The 16,620-nt window shown below is 47.7% G+C and overlaps 1 protein-coding gene across 1 annotated transcript in view; it reads right to left on the reverse strand.

Moving 5' to 3' along the window:
* The window catches only part of GALNT18 (polypeptide N-acetylgalactosaminyltransferase 18), a 352,446-nt gene that overhangs the window by 56,703 nt on the left and 279,123 nt on the right, over positions 1–16,620 (reverse strand). The window contains exon 7 of the mRNA XM_042957905.1: positions 5,100–5,285. Coding sequence (XP_042813839.1) covers positions 5,100–5,285 — 186 coding nt within the window. The remainder of the gene's footprint in view (positions 1–5,099; positions 5,286–16,620) is intronic.

Genomic DNA, 16,620 nt, shown 5'->3' on the forward strand with positions numbered 1-16,620 from the left:
CATCTTGTAGCCAAACCTAGAGAAGGGCCATCACTTGTGCACCATGGTGAGTCATCCCTGGCACTCAACCTGTCTTTGGGCAAGAGAAGGCAGTGGGGTGGGGGTGGGGGTGGGGGTGGGGGGGCGGTGGCTAGAGTTCCTGAACCTGGTGTAAGAGAATGTTGATGCTTTGCTGCAGGCTGACTTCCTGTGTGTTGATAAACAAACTGATTTTCAATCAGTAGAAAGGATGCCAGAGCTGGCAGCTCCTCTGGCCATCCCAAAGCTTGGGACTGAACGTGGAAAGGAAGCAGGTCATAGAGCTGGCGGACCTGGCTGGTGCACGGCAGGGGGAGGACTTGGCATAGAAGGTGACTGGGCAGGATAAATGCCCTGCAAGGGCATTTGAAAGCTGGGGTGGGAATGCAGAAGGCAGAGGCAAGACCACCCACACCGAGAGGTAAGACTGATCTGGTGCTTTTTCTACTTGCCGAGCACCCATCAGAGCCTTTATGTACATGAACTTATTTAATTTTCAAGGCAGCCACTGGGCAGGGTTGTGGGGTCTGACTCTCTACCTGCAGCTGGGATGCTGGAGGCAAAAGGTTAAGTAAACAGGTAGCAGATGTGCTGTGGTTGAGCAGAAGGTCTTGATATAGCACCACAGCAAGGGCAGCCGGGAAAACTCTTGGGGAAGGCACGCGGGGCATGTGGCATCCACACTTCCTCCCTCTTTTTCAGCTCATCTTAAAAAAATTTTTTAATGTTTATTTTTGACAGAAACAGAGCATGAGTGGGGGAGGGGCAGAGAGAGAGGGAGACACGGAATCCAAAGCAGGCTCCAGGCTCTGAGCTGTCGGCACAGAGCCTGACGCGGGGCTCGAACTCACAGACCGTGAGGTCATGACCTGAGCTGAAGTCGGACGCTCAACCGACTGAGCCACCCAGGTGCCCCTTCAGCTCATCTTTAGTACATGCCAGGTGCTGTCCTAAGCACTGTGCATCCAAAGAGGAAGAAGGCACAGACTGTGCTTGAAAGGAAGACCCGGACAAGTAAACAGACTCTGTACACAGTGTGAAGCACAGAAGCAAACAGGGTGCTGAGGGAGAGCAGAAGAGGAAGGAGCCCTTAGTCCATCTCACTGTGTGGGGCAGCCAAGATGGTGGGGAGGGAAAGGCGAGCAATCAGAGAAGGCTTCCTGGAGGAGGTGACACTCAAGGTGAATTAAAGACTAGCAGGATTAGTTAATCTAGTATTACTCAAATCTGGCAGCCCCAAACCGGCACCCAGAGAGCTCTGAACAGGTTCTGGGACCACTACATACCTACTCATCACAATCTCTGAGGATGAGACCCAGAATTGATCAGCTGGTCTGCAGATCTGCTTTTAGGAGCCACTGACCGAGGGAGAAAGGAATTACACACACTGCCAGCAGATCCATTTGTTAATAAGCATCGGCAAGGTTTTCCTGAGCTCTGATCATGTGCCCTGGCTTGCGCTAGGTATGGTGACACAAAAATGAAGGATACAATCTGTCCCCAGGAAGCCTGTGGTCTAATGCAGTGGCTCTCAGCCTGGATGGATATTAGAATCCCTGAAGAGCTTTCCAAAAAATGATCCCTGGTCCCCTTCCAAACCAATTAAGTCATAATCTCTGGGGCTGGAACACAAGGGATTTTAATGTTCAGCCAGATTTGAGAGCCCCTGGGGGCAGGGGGAGGGAGAGAGGGAGAGGGAGAGGGGGGGAGAGAGAGAGAGAGAGAGAGAGACTTTTACACAATAGAACATTCTTTCACAGGATAGTGCTGCAATGACACAGACATACATGCAAAGGGGGCACTTTCTCTAGCTGAGGCTGACTTTCTAGAGGAGGGGTCACTGGAACTGAGTCTACTAGGATGGAGGGAAATCGGTAAGGGTGGATGCTGGGGGAGAGGCAGAGGGTAGGGAGTTCCAAGCAGAGAGGACAAAATGAGCAAACATACAGAGAGAAGAAATAGCATGGAATAGATGGGAAACTCTGGAGCTCTCACTGTCCTGCAGTCTACAGAAACTATAATACAGAGTGGGGACAGGGGGTTACAGGTGGGCAGAGGGGTTTATGCCTGATCTGGTGCACAGTGAGAGTCCGTTCAAGATTTTAAGCAGGGCAATGATGTGGTCACTGAGTTTTAAAAAAATTTTTTAATGTTTTATTATTTTTGAGCACGAGAGAGAGACACAGTACAAGTAGGGGAGGGGTAGAGAGAGGGAGACACAGAATCCGAAGAAGGCTCCAGGCTCTGAGCTGTCAGCACAGAGCCCGACGTGAGGCTCCAACCCATTAACCGTGAGATAATGACCTGAACCGAAGTCAGACACCTAACTGACTGAGCGCCACCCAGGCGCCCCACTGTGTGTGTGTGTGTGTGTGTGTGTGTGTGTGTGTGTGTGTGTGTGTGTGTTTATTTTTATTTTTTAAAGATAACTTTGGGTAGTGCAGAGGATAGATTTGAGGGGGATAAGTCTCGAGCCAGGGAAACCAGGGGCTCTTGTGCAGGAAAAGACAAGGCCTGAACTCAGACGTGAGGTGGGTAGGAACGGACAGAAGAGTTCAGTGATGGATTGGGAATGGGGCTTAAGGGAAAGGAGGATCAGAGGAAGACGTGTTTCAAGCTCATAGATCTGGGAAGATGGTGGTATCCTCAACTGTAATGGGAGGGAGAACAGGAGCAGCTTTGGGGGGAAAGATGTTCTCCATTTTTGGCAGATCCAGTCTAAAGTGCCTGAGGGAGCACCCAGGAGATCGACGTGCAGCTGCAGGTCTGAAGCTAAAGGCAGAAGTCAGGGCTAGAGGTATTAGTTAGGAAGTCGTCAATGGATAGATGGTAGGAGGACCCAGGAATAGATGGGACCACCAGGGAGTAAAATGAGAGTGGTTGGCCAAGGGTGGATGCCTGGGTGCACTTAAGCATCCAGGGGAGGTAAGCATTGCCCACAGGGAATTAGGAGCAATCAGAGAGAGGTGGGGATATCCTGGGGTATGGAATCAAAGAGCCAAGCAAGTACAGAATTTCAAGGAAAAGGTGGGATCCTGGAGGTTAAAGACTTTAAAATGTCCATTAAGCAGTTAAGATGCTTTGTCAAAAGCAGTTTGGGGGCAATACTGGGATGTGACTTGAGAAGTGAATGGAGGGGGTATGTGTTGACTCTTTCCAGAAGTCTCAGAAGAGGCAGGAGATGGAGTCTGGACAAAGCAGGGAATAGTGGGGGTCAAGAGATAGACTTTTAGAAAACACACTGACCACCTTCTCCATCTGAGGCTTTATCCTGGACACTCCCACTGCTCATCTGCCTTCCCTTTTTTACTAAAAAAATTTTTAATGTTTATTTTTGAGAGAGAGAGAGAGAGAGAGGGAGACACAGAATTTGAAGTGGGCTCCAGGATCTGAGCTGTCAGCATAGAACCTGATGTGGGGCTCTAACTCATGAACTGTGAGATCATGATCTGAGCTGAAGTTAAATGCTTAACTGACTGAGCCACCCAGGAGCCCCTTATCTGCCTTTCTTGAATTCACTTCCCTCTCATCCTACCCATTTGACCGGGTTTGAACTACCCTCTGAGAAGTCACAGACACACACTGAGTTTCATCATTTTCCAGTTACTTTTCTCTCTTGGTCTCTGCCATTCATTGGATTTACTATCCATTTCAACATCTATCAGCCACTATGAGGGGAGAAGACTAAAAGATTTGCAGCTTTGGGGTACAGAGAGAAGGGGGCAAGAGTGTGGACAGGACTCTAAGAGACTACGGATCTATGATACTTCACTGCTAAGTTCCTGGGGGACTTTCCAAGTGTTTAACATTTTGCTATCAGAGGACACCCACAGTGGGGCTCCGCATGCTCCCAAGAATACTGTGATCCAACTCCCACAGCCACAGATGGGTCTAGAAGGCACTGCTGTTTCCCTAGAAACACTCCCACTGTCAGGGATACAATCCTGGGGCTGGTTCATTAAGGTTGCTCACACTCTGGCTGGTACTTCTTGGCTCCTCTTCTCCCTACTGGTGAAATGTCACTGGTCGTGGGAGTACACATCCCAACCCCACCCCCCCCCACCCCCATGATAGTGGAGGTGATGGGGGCTGCCTAAAAGCTCCTGCCCATGGTCCAGGTAACCTTCAATCACTCTGCCAGAGCAACATTAGCTGGGTGGAGAGATCAGGGAACAGGACCTTCATATGGAAACGTTAGGCAAAAATCAACCATTTCTCTATTAGGAAGAGAGAACTGAAGCTTTTTAAAGGATTCCCAAGGGGAAAGAAGGAGGTCATGCAGTCAACAGCTATCTCACATAGACAGTGCAACATAACCAATGATCTCCAGGCAGAGAGGCTGGTAAGCAGGTTGGGATCCCGTGGCTGGCATCTGTTGGGTTCTCGCAACTCAGTGGTCCAAGGTCATTTCCATGTGACACATGACAAGGCAGAACCAATCTACTAGAGAAACATTGCTTTCTCTCTGGCATTTCTTAAATGTAGGTGATAAGAGGGATAGAGGACAGTGGCAGGCAATGATGAGATTCTCTGATGATTAGAAATCATCCAGAACAGTTCCCTTCTCCTCCTGAGGGTCCTGTGAGAGTGTATCCCCTCCTCATGCATCTGGTTCCAGAAATCCCAAAGGCATATGGACATTCCTATTGCTCTGGTCACAGGTTCGATGGAGAAGCCTAAATATAGTCTACAGGGAGACTAAAGGGCACTTTGGTGAATTTTGGTAATTGCTGGTATATTTGTATAGCAGAGAGGCTGAGGACCTAGACATGAAGTAAAGTTGGAGCCACCCGGTCCAATGTTCTCATTTAAAATGAGGATAACTGAGGTCAGGAGAGAAGAAGTCTTTCTTTAAGCATGCTGACCAGGGACAGGGGTGGGGATAAGACATGGCTTAGTGCCTCACAGTCCGCCTCTTTTCTCCCACATGTAGTATCTTTTGGGGCTGAGAGTCTACTCTACCATGGATAATAAGACTCTGCCTGATCTATGGGAAAAAGGGTTAGTCCCATATTTTTTGTGTTTTAATGTTTTTTTCTACCAACCCTCCCCAAAACCCCATCCCCACAGGGGCTTCCTACCTCTTGGGGTATGTTCCATGCCATGTAGACATGGCTTTTAAATTCATCCATCCAGACTTCAGCCACCCTGAGGGCATTCCTGCGGACATGGGCTGTGAGGTCCTCGGTGTAGGGCTTGTGGGCTCGCTCAATGTGGGCAATCCGAGAACAAGGCAGGACTTCCACGCTCCCGCCACACTGCCACACCTGTAGAAGACACAGAGTCACTCACCAGTGCCCAGACCTGACTCTGAGCCACTAAAGTAGGCCTTAGGTGACCATTCAATCTGAGCATGAACAACTCCAGCTCTCTTCATCTTGTCTCTCCAGACTAGTGTCTACAGAGGGGGTGAGCTCTACCTTATTTCTATTCCTATAGCAGGAAGGTTATTGAGTCATTATTTTGTGTCTTGTTTCTTGTTGCTGTGGATTTACCAGCAAAGAATGCACCTTCTTTTTTCATCCCTTCCATTCCTGCAAAGAAGAGACTAGACATTGTGTGACCAATGATCTGGGCTCTCCTAGCCCCTGACAGAGAAGTTAACAAAAATCTTCATAATGGTCTCTGCAGCAATGCTAGACCTAGAGGAACCAGTAGAGACTCCCAGCAGAGGTATCATCCTAAAATGGACCACATGGGCCAGACAGAGATTAGTGATCACCAGAGGGAGTGAGCCTGTTGCCCTTCTCCTGGTCCGTCTTTTCCTGGGCCCTGAGTTCTAATAGAACCCAAGAGAGAGGGAGATACAAAGAAGGCAATCATGTGAAACTTCTCGCTGACCTCAGTGACTAGGAGCTTGAATCAGATGCAATTTGACTTCAAAAAATAAAGAAAAATGATCTTCTCTTCTGAGTGCCAAAGGACAGTGTCTTGGAGGTCTTGCCACAAATGTTGCAGCCACTCTGAACTTCCAATGTTCTGGGATGTGCACATCTTTTTGTCATTGTAGAATGCTACTCCTTCTCCAGCTGAAAAAATGTAATCTGTCAAGATCCTGACCACATGACTTCTCTGTTGTAGAGTCTTTGCTCAATTTTGGGGGCAGAGCCAATTTCTCCCTCCTCTGCTCCCCAAGCTCTTGATATCGCAACTTCCTGCTTACCTGTCAGCCTCCTTCCCTCACTTCGTGTTCCTAGATGGAAAGAACTCCTGTCTCCTTCATTTCTCATCCCTAGCACTAACACAGGCCTGGTACATACAGGTACTTAGTAAGTACTTGTTGAATCAATATATGGATGATGATACTTAATCACTCAATCACTATATGATTGATGCTTAATAAATGTGTGATGAATCCGAAATACCTGGCCAGAGCTGATGAATGAAGCTTCTGAGGGAAAATAATCATTATTTCTTGGTGGATAGCAGTGAGCACCTGTCAGATACTGTCAACCAGATAATTTGGTAAATAATGTTCACACTTATAACCTGTATCCATCAAGGATAGGTCTGCATCTAAGATAAGGTCAACTTTGTTTTTCCTTTCCTTTTTTTTTTTTTTTTGTTTTTGTTTTTTTTTGAGTATAGTTAACATACAGTGTTGTATTAGGTTCAGGTGTACAATACAATGATTGGAAAATTCTATACATTTCTCATTGTTCATCAAGATAAGTGTACTATAAGGTCAACTTTGGATTTCACTAAGTTACTCTGTGTGTGTGTCAGGAAGAGAATGCCTTCTGTTCCACCCGTCTGTTTCACAACAGTTGGTCCCTACAGACTGTCAGAGTTGGAAGGCAACTGATCGCCTTTCCACTCTCTGAACTTGTCTTGCCTTCAGTATATAATTTATGGCCAATGGAAAAGACACAAGCGTTTGCACTGAGGGTCCACCATGTACCAGGCACTGGACTGTGTATGTGGGTAGGTAGTATAGTGTGGTGGTTATGAGCAGAGGGTTTGGAACCAGACTGTTTGGGTTCAAATCCTGGCTCTGTTTCATGCTAGCTGCGTGACCTTGGGTACGTCACTCAATCTCATTGTGTTTCAGTTTCCTCCTCTCAAATGGGGATTAAAATAGTACCTCTTTCATGAGGTTCCCGAGGAGATTAAAGTGATTATATACAAAGTGCTTAGCAACATGCCTGGCACATAATCATGTCATCAGCTCAGCTCTTACTAAACAAATTATATTCAGCAGGATCTTTAGAATAACCCTGTGTTACAGTGGTTATTGTCTCCAATTCCAAATGGGGAAACTGAGACCAAAGGCTGTCCCTTGTCCAAGGCCACACGGCTGGTACTGAAGAGAAAAGGATCTGTCTGACCTCCACTGAAGCTTAGGCAAGAGAGGAAGCCATGGAAGGCCTCAGGCTGTGCACCTTCATTTCCATGACCCGTACATTCTGGGGCTCATGCTGATTTCCAATTCACTTTGCTGAGATTTGCAATGAAAGCCTATGAATACTGTGAATATGTTACAACACAGAGAGTCAGGGTAATTATTCTTTTGCAACCAGAACGGAGGCTATTACTTGGCATATTTCAGCAACACAACACAGAACATGATTTGTAACAAAGCTCTTTTATTACAAGACCTGTTTCTCAAAGAGTCGCTTCACCATTTCACCTTAGAGTGGGTGCCTCTGCTGTGGTTCTGATCACAAGGGTGGCAGCTGTACCTCCTATGCCCTCTAAGCGCATGGTAAGAGGAATGGTGTGAACTCACTGTTGGACTCTCGAATCCACTCCTGTTTTCCTTTTCTTTGACCACGGCCCTTGTCTAGACCACTGTCATGTCTCACTTGAACTCTGGAACAGCCTCCAAACAACCGATCTCCCTCCTGCCTTCCTCTTCCAGTCTCTTCGCCTCCCTGCGGCCAGAGTGATCCTTTTAAAGTGTAGGGTGGATCACATCCCCTGCACCACACATTTCCCAGCACGGCCCTGAGGCTGTGAGGCCTCCTGGGGCCCAGCCCTGCCCTGCCCATCCCTCCAGCCTTGTGCTGGCTCCCCCATATGCTCTATGCCACAGCCACGCTGACATGTTCTACTTCTCCCAGCATGCATGTTTGTCCTCCCATCTCTGGACTTCTGCACATACAATTATATACCCCACCCCTGCCCAAGCTCTCCTTTAGACACGTGCTAAATGGTGCCTGGACAGATCATGGGTTTCCAGCAGAGTTGGAGTGGCTGGGCCAGTGGGAGGACATAGTGTTTGAAAGCACAGCTTTGGAGCCAGCGAGAACTAAATTCAAACATTTTGCCTCTGCCACCTGCTGCAATTCCACCTTGGGCAGGTCACTTCTCCCAAGCCTCAATTTCGCCCAGGAGAAGATGGGGATGTGTGGATTCATCATGTTCAACCCTGGTGCTTCAGTCTGAGCACCGCATGGATGGCAGTCAAGGAGGTAGGGGCAGGACATCTGGGCTCATTCTGTCCTCACTGCATGCCTGCTGACGGGTGACTGTGGGCCACTTAACCTCTTGTCTATGAAACACGCATAATAGGTTGTTCCTGCACAGGGCTGTGGGCTCAGGAAGCCCTGCAGTAAGCCCTCAGCATGCACACATTATTATTTTATAATAACCTTATCATCGCTGCTATCTGGCTCTTCCTGAACATCCACCTTCGGGGGAAAAAATGACTGCAGAAGACTCCCACGTCTGGCTAAAGCCCAACAGACAAGAGATAGGTTGACTTCCAGAGTGCCTGGCCCAGCGCAGTAGGGTGAATCAGGCTCCTCCTTAGAGACTAGGAGCACTTGTTAATCTAGAAGTCACTCCCACTCTCCTACCTTCTCTGCAAAGGAATTCATCTATAGAGGGGGTAACGGCATCTGTCTTGAATGCAGCCTGTGGGTTCCTAGCAGTCTCTGGGCATTGGAGCAGAAGATGTGGATTTGGCATGTTTACCCTGCTGCTTCTGGACCCTGCCCAATGACAATGAAATACACAAGAGGAAGCCCAAGATCTCTGATCCCCAGGTGGTAAGTGGCTCCGCTGACCAATGACTTGACACAGAGAGACTCTCAAAGGTCTGACCCACAGCTGATCTTGGAGACCCTCTCATGGAGGGTAGACAAAGGATAGGAAGGAAAATCACTGGCATTTGGACCTTCTGGAAAATGATATCATAAAACTTCATGGAAGCTTGGTGTGGGGGAAGGCAGGGGTGAGGAAATGAGGAAGGGGAGCTGCATCTGGGACATGTCACAGCTGGTGTGAGGTAGAAAGACCCAAACCAGATAGAAACTACAGACAGGAAAGATTGTGCCAGAGAAGCAGGGCCACTGGATGGACGGTAAAGGTGTGGGACACAGTGATGGCTTAGCCTTGCAAGTTCCATGGGGTGAGGGTGCCAAGAGGAGAGAGGGCAGGAGAGGTGGGTACATACCAAAGACATGGCTGAGAAGTGAAGGTCAAGGGTCAGTAACCAAGAAGGCAGATGAGGTCACAGGGCACAGGAAGCAACTACAAGATGGAGAGCTTGGTTTTTACATGGGGTGCATGTGACCCCAACTTGTTATCACAAGTGAGACACGTGCTCAGTCCCACAGCTTCTGGGGATACTTGACACATGTCAGCCCTGGATGTAGGCTAGATCTTGTGGCTTCTGGATGGGCCCTGGGAAATATAGTTCTTGACCACACCAAGTTTCTTCCTGTCTCTGTGCCCTCGCACCTGCTACTCCATCTTTCTGGGATAAATCCCCCTCCCCCCCCCCCCCCACTGTTACCCAGCTCAAATATTACCTTCTTTGACCTGCCCATTAGATCCCCTCAGAATACTTACAGTGCCCCACCCTTTTTCCTGGGAACACTTATTCACAATACTTCCACTTATGTGTTTATTCAAGTCTGTCCCCTGCTCCCTGCTAGACTATAAGCTCCAGGAAGACAAGGATCATGTTGTATTCACCAGCACCAGGCATATGGTATACACTCAATAACATAAACTGTTATTTCAATGAGTGATTCCAGCAATCTCCGAGTCCTGGGCTTTCACTAACTATGGAGAAGTGGTTTTAACTCGCTCAGCTGGATCCCCTAATAAAGGCCATAAACATAAAATGTGGCCAGATTTGACTGAACACAATGACTTCCTTCAGACCCAAGCAGTTTTTCAGCGACGCTCTGACATTTAAGTGCACACTGCTGTAACTGAAGAGAGTCACTTTGGCTGCAGAGCATAAATGAACGTTGTAAAACCTGGCAAGGCATCAAATGAGTGTGGTGGAAAGCAGGCGGCTTCATCTTGTGGAACCACGAACTAGTGTGGAGAAAGCCCTCGGCCTGGCCAGTGTTTGCAAACACCCACAGAGGAGATGCTGGGCTTGCCCTCAGGTGGGACCAAGAACCGGAAGTAGATGGTAAACAACAGTTACGCAGCATGGAGTGAAGTCTCACTCACCACCAGCCCTTCCCAGAGAGCCCTAATCCTATTAGTGTTTCCAGAAAGATGGAGCATCCACCTGGGAACCATCTGGGAAGGCGGGTCTTGGGGGCTGATGGAAGAGGGTTTCAATCCTGCCTCTGTTGCCCATTAGCCTTTGACCTGAACCTGTCTTTGGGTGTCAGTTGCCTTTTTATTGGGGATAATGATACCCTGGCAGGTTTAAAAGAGATGTTGTATGAAAAGCTGCCACTAGCAAAGACAGGCATGTAGTGGGTTCTTAGGGAAAGGTCAGGTTCCCTTTCCCCTTCCAGGCTGGGAGCTGCTGCTAAAAGGTCAGGGTCAAAGGATCTGAATTTATGTTCTGTTTGCCACTTCTATAAACAAGCCTGTTTCCCTCCCAGGCCTCAAGTTTCTCCTAGCTGCCAAATGGAGGGACGGAACTCAGTGATGTGATAGATCCCTTCTACTTGCATTTTGTGAGTCTACGTTTTCTTGCCAGTACCTCAAATGATGCCCAGTATTTGAGACGTGACTGGCAGAGTCGTAAATCCAAAGTTGTAAAATAGAGAGACACTGGAGGGAAGGCGACAGGATACAGCTTGACCATTTCTCCCACTCAGACTCATGATCACTCTGCAGTCTATGTCAAGGAGAGCAAATAATACTTCCATGATAAATGCATTTGCTTGTTAATGTCCTTCTGAAGCACCGTGTTGAGGATTCTGAGGCTCTGAATCCTTCTGAGCAGGAGTCCCCGGGCTCAACAGAAAAGTGTGCCACAGTTTATTAGTGATGCTTCCTGGAGGCAAAGGATTAGGGGTGGTGGCATCTCAGCCTTGTACTCCATAGACCTAGACCACAGGACCCCAAATCCTGTCCAGCTTTTATCTCCACATGACTTTTAATGAGCTCTTTGCTCTTGGCAAAATGTTCCCACTATTCCTTTAGCATAAAAAGCCTCCTTCCTGCTCTCCATCCATCCAAAGCCAGCCTGGCCAAGTTCCTCCAAACTCCTGAAACACATGATTTGTACCACTCCTGTGGTCCGTATTTCTTGGCTCATGTTGTTAATTATCTTTTTTATGTGTAACTGTTTCTCCTAACTTGGCTGTGAAATGCAGCGACCAGAGTAGAAAGCCAAACCAGGCAGGCTCGGGGAAGAAAGACAAGGAGGATGGAGGTTGAGGCTGAGGCCTGAGAATAGCTGGCAGAAGACGAGAAACTCATTTCCAGGGTGGTTGTAGAGTCAGAAATGCAGGCAAACCAAGACGCTGACCAGGGCTGTGCAGGGCCCCTATTCTTCAGGCGTCTTTCCATTCTGCACCCTGGGCACTTGGCTCACCTTGGCCCTAGGCCTGGTCCTGCATGGGAGTAAGAAGGGAAGAGGGGTCAAGTCTGGGCAAAGCTAAGACAAACGCCAGAAGCCACCAGCAAACTGAGGTCAAGGGCGTGAGGCAGAAGAGGAGCCAGGATGGGGACAAGGTAAAACATGGAGCCAAACTCCCTCTAAAATGCACCTCACTCCCATACTTGCAACTTTTAGTCTCCAGAGAAAAGACCATATTCCTTAACATGATTTGCAAGACCTCTGAGACCTGGTCCTTTCTGTTTGCTGCAGCTTCATGTTTCATGCTCTGCTTTCCTGTTACATCAACTTCTCTTAGTTCCTAGGATAGACCTAGGATTCCTAGTCTCGGATTCCTGCCCTGCACCCCATACCATTCCCTTTACTGGAATTTTCCTCCCCTCCCCCTGCCCGCAGCAATACATTTATTTGCCTAGTGATTCCTACCTACATTTCCTGGCTGTCCTAAACTTGCTTAAATACCTCTGCTACTCATTGCTGTATTACCTATACTTCCTCTTGCACAGCACTTACAATAGCTGTGTGCAAATGTACAGTTTAAAGACACATAATATAAGGAAAATCTATTTACCTAGCACCCTGCTTACAAAACAGTACATTAGCAGTAACTCAGAAAACTCTGTATGCTCTTCCTTCCTCCCAAAGGTAACCCATTATCCTGAATTTTGTTAATTTCCTTGCCATCAAACTAAACTATCTATATTTGGTTTTATCTGTTTTTGAATGCTACATAAATGAAAGCATATCGTCTGCATTCTGCAACCTGCTTCTTGCTTCATTTATTTTCATCACCATGGTGTTCCACTGTATAAATATACAGCAGTTTACTTATGCATTCTCTTGTTGGTCGACAGTCTGGTTGTTTCCAGTATAATGAGGAACGCTCCTTGGAACATTCTTATGCACGTCTCTTGGTGCCCAAGAGCAGGCGCCTCTCCACGTATTTACACTGCGGTGGAATTTCTGAGGCACAGGTTATATACACATTCGACTTTCCCCAGGAAGGTGAAAATCTTCCAAAGCGAGTACACCAAGCTCTGCTCCCACAGCGCAGATGAGCACTCCTGTTGCTTTGCAATTTCGCCAACATTTGGTGCTGTCCAACGCTTTAATTCTTGCAGATGGGTGTGGAATTCGCTCTCACTGGAGCTTCAGTTTGTAACTCCTTGACTTTCAGTGAGCTGGAGCCCTTCCTGTTTACAGATCTGCACCACCAGACTGTGAGAGAAGACCCAAGGCCACCTAGCTCTCATGAGGGAATCCCTTGGGCCTCCACGATAGGTGCTTGATAAATCATTCCTGCATGAACACAGGATCAAGAACCTGGACTGACTTCTGAATTATCCCCAGTGCACTTTACTTGGTGCTCTTCCAGGATCACAAGGGTTGATATTGCATTATTTTAGAGTGTAAGAAAACATTTTTAAAGTCCATGCTTATTCTTCCACGGGACCCCATGGAAAAACACTCCTTGGGGATACAGTTTCCCCAAGCCCTCTTCTTGTCAAAACACTGCCACAGAGTCCTCTGGACAGAATTGATGCTTGGGGAAAAAAAAATGATGCCTTTTCTTGGAAGGTGTCCCTGAAGGGGTCCGATTTTGGGTCAACCCTAAGAAGCACTTGAAGCACTTTCCCTGTGTGAAAGGGAGTCTTCATAACTATCAGAAAACAGCAGGAGGATCCATCTGGCAGAATTCCAAAAAGAGACCAGCTGGGCTGGAATGTCTGGAAGCTTTTCATGAATAAAAAGTTAAAAGGCTGTTTTGCAGGGTCTTGAGATTTGCTGAGATAGCTGCTTCCCTACAGGAAACCCGGGGGCCGCAATGGCCCCAAGCTCAGCAAACTAACCCATCATACACAGGGGACTCTGCTTTTCCTCAGACGCCACTGCTCTATTAAGATTGGGGCCATGGGAGTTCACTTCCTCATGGGAAATTTCACGAGGATTGCTTTGCAAATTGAGATCAGAAGGCATCTTTTAATGGTTCCAACCAAGTAGAGTTTATTCATGGTTACTTCAGGTCTCTTTCTAGCTAACAGGCCTGGTTAATATTGCCCACACTCAAGCTAGGTTGGATTCATGACAAAATGGAAGGAGCCGGTCCTGAACATACAGAGGCTGGCAAAGCTGAGACCGGAGTAGGGTGGTCTTCAAGGGTGTGGTAGGCTCGTACTGCTCACTGATATGTCTGTGCTCCTTTACATCTCCCATCCTCCCTTGCTGTCAGGAGGGACCATGTGAATAGCTGTGCCCAATGAAATAAACAGCTGCCACTTCCTGGCCAAAGGCAGTAAGTATCCCATGTGGGAAGTCCATGAACACGTCTACCTCCCTCCCTCCCAATCTGCTGGATGTTTAAAGCAGGATGACCCTGAGGTTCAAAGATGGGTAACCCCCCAAAGGAAGCTACCTGAGTCACCATGTAGAGAATGGCTACCCAGGACAGCCTCCCACCTCTCAGGAGACTGATGAGAGCAGCAAACAAACTCGTCCTGGGTTAAGCCTCTGTGGTTTGGGGGCTACTGGTGCAGCTTTTGATCACCTCCCTGGTGAATACAAGCTGCCAAAGAGGCAAAGTGACCAGAGAGGCTTGGCTCCTGCAATACCGATAATCAGGGGTTCGGTCTATTGAGTGGGACTTCGTAGCAGAAAGTCCCAGGCATTGGGAGAGACTATTCAGAAGGCAACAACTTCCCAACTGCAGGTGATAAGTGCATTCCGAACATGACTCCACCAGAGGCCGAGGGTACAGACAGTAGGTCTAGTCCCAAGGAGTGGGAGAGGGAGCTAGCTACCACGGGCAGGCAGGGTGTAGGACCCTCTCATAACAGGCTGTAGGTGAGAGTCTGCTTCATGTTCAGAACAAGAGCAGAGGTCAAAAAGCTAAGAAGCCAGCAGGGTGGAAAAGGAAAAGGTTGGGGTTTGGCGGTCACACACAGTCCAGAGTTCCTCAGACCGCTAGACAGCAGCCCTGTGGTGGCTCCGCTAATTCTGGAGCCGGCCAGGTGAGTCTGGGGCCGGAGCTGCACCCCAGCCTTGGTCAGGCAACACCGTCTTGACAGGGCTGACCCTTACAGCTTCCCAGGCATGGCAGAGAAGCCAGGCTAATTCCAATCCAGACATTTCTATAGAGCCCAAACTATAGAACCCCCCCCCAAGCTCTGAGAAAGAAGTATTGACTAAGTTCCAAATCAGGGTCCCATTGACACGTGTGCTGTCTACTCTAATCAAGTCTTTGTTTTGAGCTAAGATCTCTGGCCCCATTACCATCATGGATGCTTCCAGAGAATAATAATAAGCTTGAATGTCACGGGGACTCGGGGAGCAATTTTCTGAAATCCAAATAAAACTCTTCTCATTGCTGGTCTGAGAGTCATTTTTATCAGATAACTTGGCCCATCCATTTACTCCAGAGTGCTCAGTGCCCTCTCTGGTGCGTTAAGTCCCTTTGAATTGCTGTGAGCATCTTCTCCTTGTGGACATATTCAGAAAATCCCACTCTATCCAGCTGCTATTCAAAGCTGAGCCCCTGGACTATGTTTAATTTATACTTTGCTATATGAAGATGAGCCACTTACTCATTTAAAGTGTTTCCTTTTTTATGTCTTTAATCAGTGGCTGTTTCTTTCCTCTCTGAGAAGCTTAATCTAATCAGAAACAAATCCTACACATATGAATGGCTCATTAGCATGTCCCAATCAAATTCAAATTGACTGTCCATATCAGATGCCCCCTCAAAAGGGTGACACTGGCCCAAAGGACGACTCTTTGGACTAGTGTCTGAAGAATATAGCCCATGGTAAGTTAGGGGGGTCCTTTCTGAAATGCAGGGCAACCAGGAACCACTGGAAGAAAGGATACACTGTGTCATCACTACCTCCCTATCCCCAGCATATTGGTGGCCATATGACTCAGTGACATATGAGATGGCATAGGTGGGAAAGTTTGGCAGACCCTGGGCACAGCCCTTAGAGGAAGCTATGTGTCTGGCTCAAGCATCACCCTCACAGTTGGCTCAGTGGGACCCTTGAGGAATACTATTCAGATAATAAAAAGGAATCTGAGATGCTGAACATTCTCTCACTCAGAAATGGTATTTGTTCTAAGCAACCTTCCTCTTGCTCCATTGGAATTCAGATTTAAAAAGCTGGTGTGCTGGGTCTTTGCTTAAAGAGATTTGCCCTTTTCATGCGTGTCAAAATGAATTGTCAGCTTGGGCGTCATCTCTGAAAGGTACGTATGGCAAACTCACATTAAAAATGGGATTTACAAAGGAGATCGGCATTGCAGTATAGAACTGAAGGAGCCCATCATTTCCCAGGCGAGCAAAGTGAGGCTCAAGGTCACGTGATAACTTAGAAGCAGATTAGGAAATGTACCCAAGACCTAGGCCTCTTGAGAGACAGGGGGTCACTGTGGTTCAGAGGTCAGGCTCAGGGGTTAAACAGTGTTGGTGTCAAATCCCACACTTCTCATTTGCTGGACTGGCAACTTTAGGCAACTCATTTCACCTTCTAACATTCAATTTCCTTGTCTGTGAAATGGAGACAAAAATGACACACTGAAACAACAGTTGTTGTGACAATCAAATGAGCTATGTCCCTCTGTGCTCGAGATTTATATATCCCGCTGCCTACATGTTACCTCCACTTGCGTATCTCTGAGGCGTCACAAGCTTGCCTTGTGCAAAACCAAGTTGTCGATTTCCTTCCCTGCCTCCCTGTCATCCCCTAGTCTTCCCCTCATCCAACTAATAGCCCAAGCCTAAACCCTACATCAATAATGACGTAATCCATCTGTAATCCCATCCTCTTTCTCCCCTCCATGACCAA

The sequence above is a fragment of the Panthera tigris genome, chromosome D1 (assembly GCF_018350195.1).
Source record: "Panthera tigris isolate Pti1 chromosome D1, P.tigris_Pti1_mat1.1, whole genome shotgun sequence".
NCBI classification, from domain to species: domain Eukaryota; kingdom Metazoa; phylum Chordata; class Mammalia; order Carnivora; family Felidae; genus Panthera; species Panthera tigris.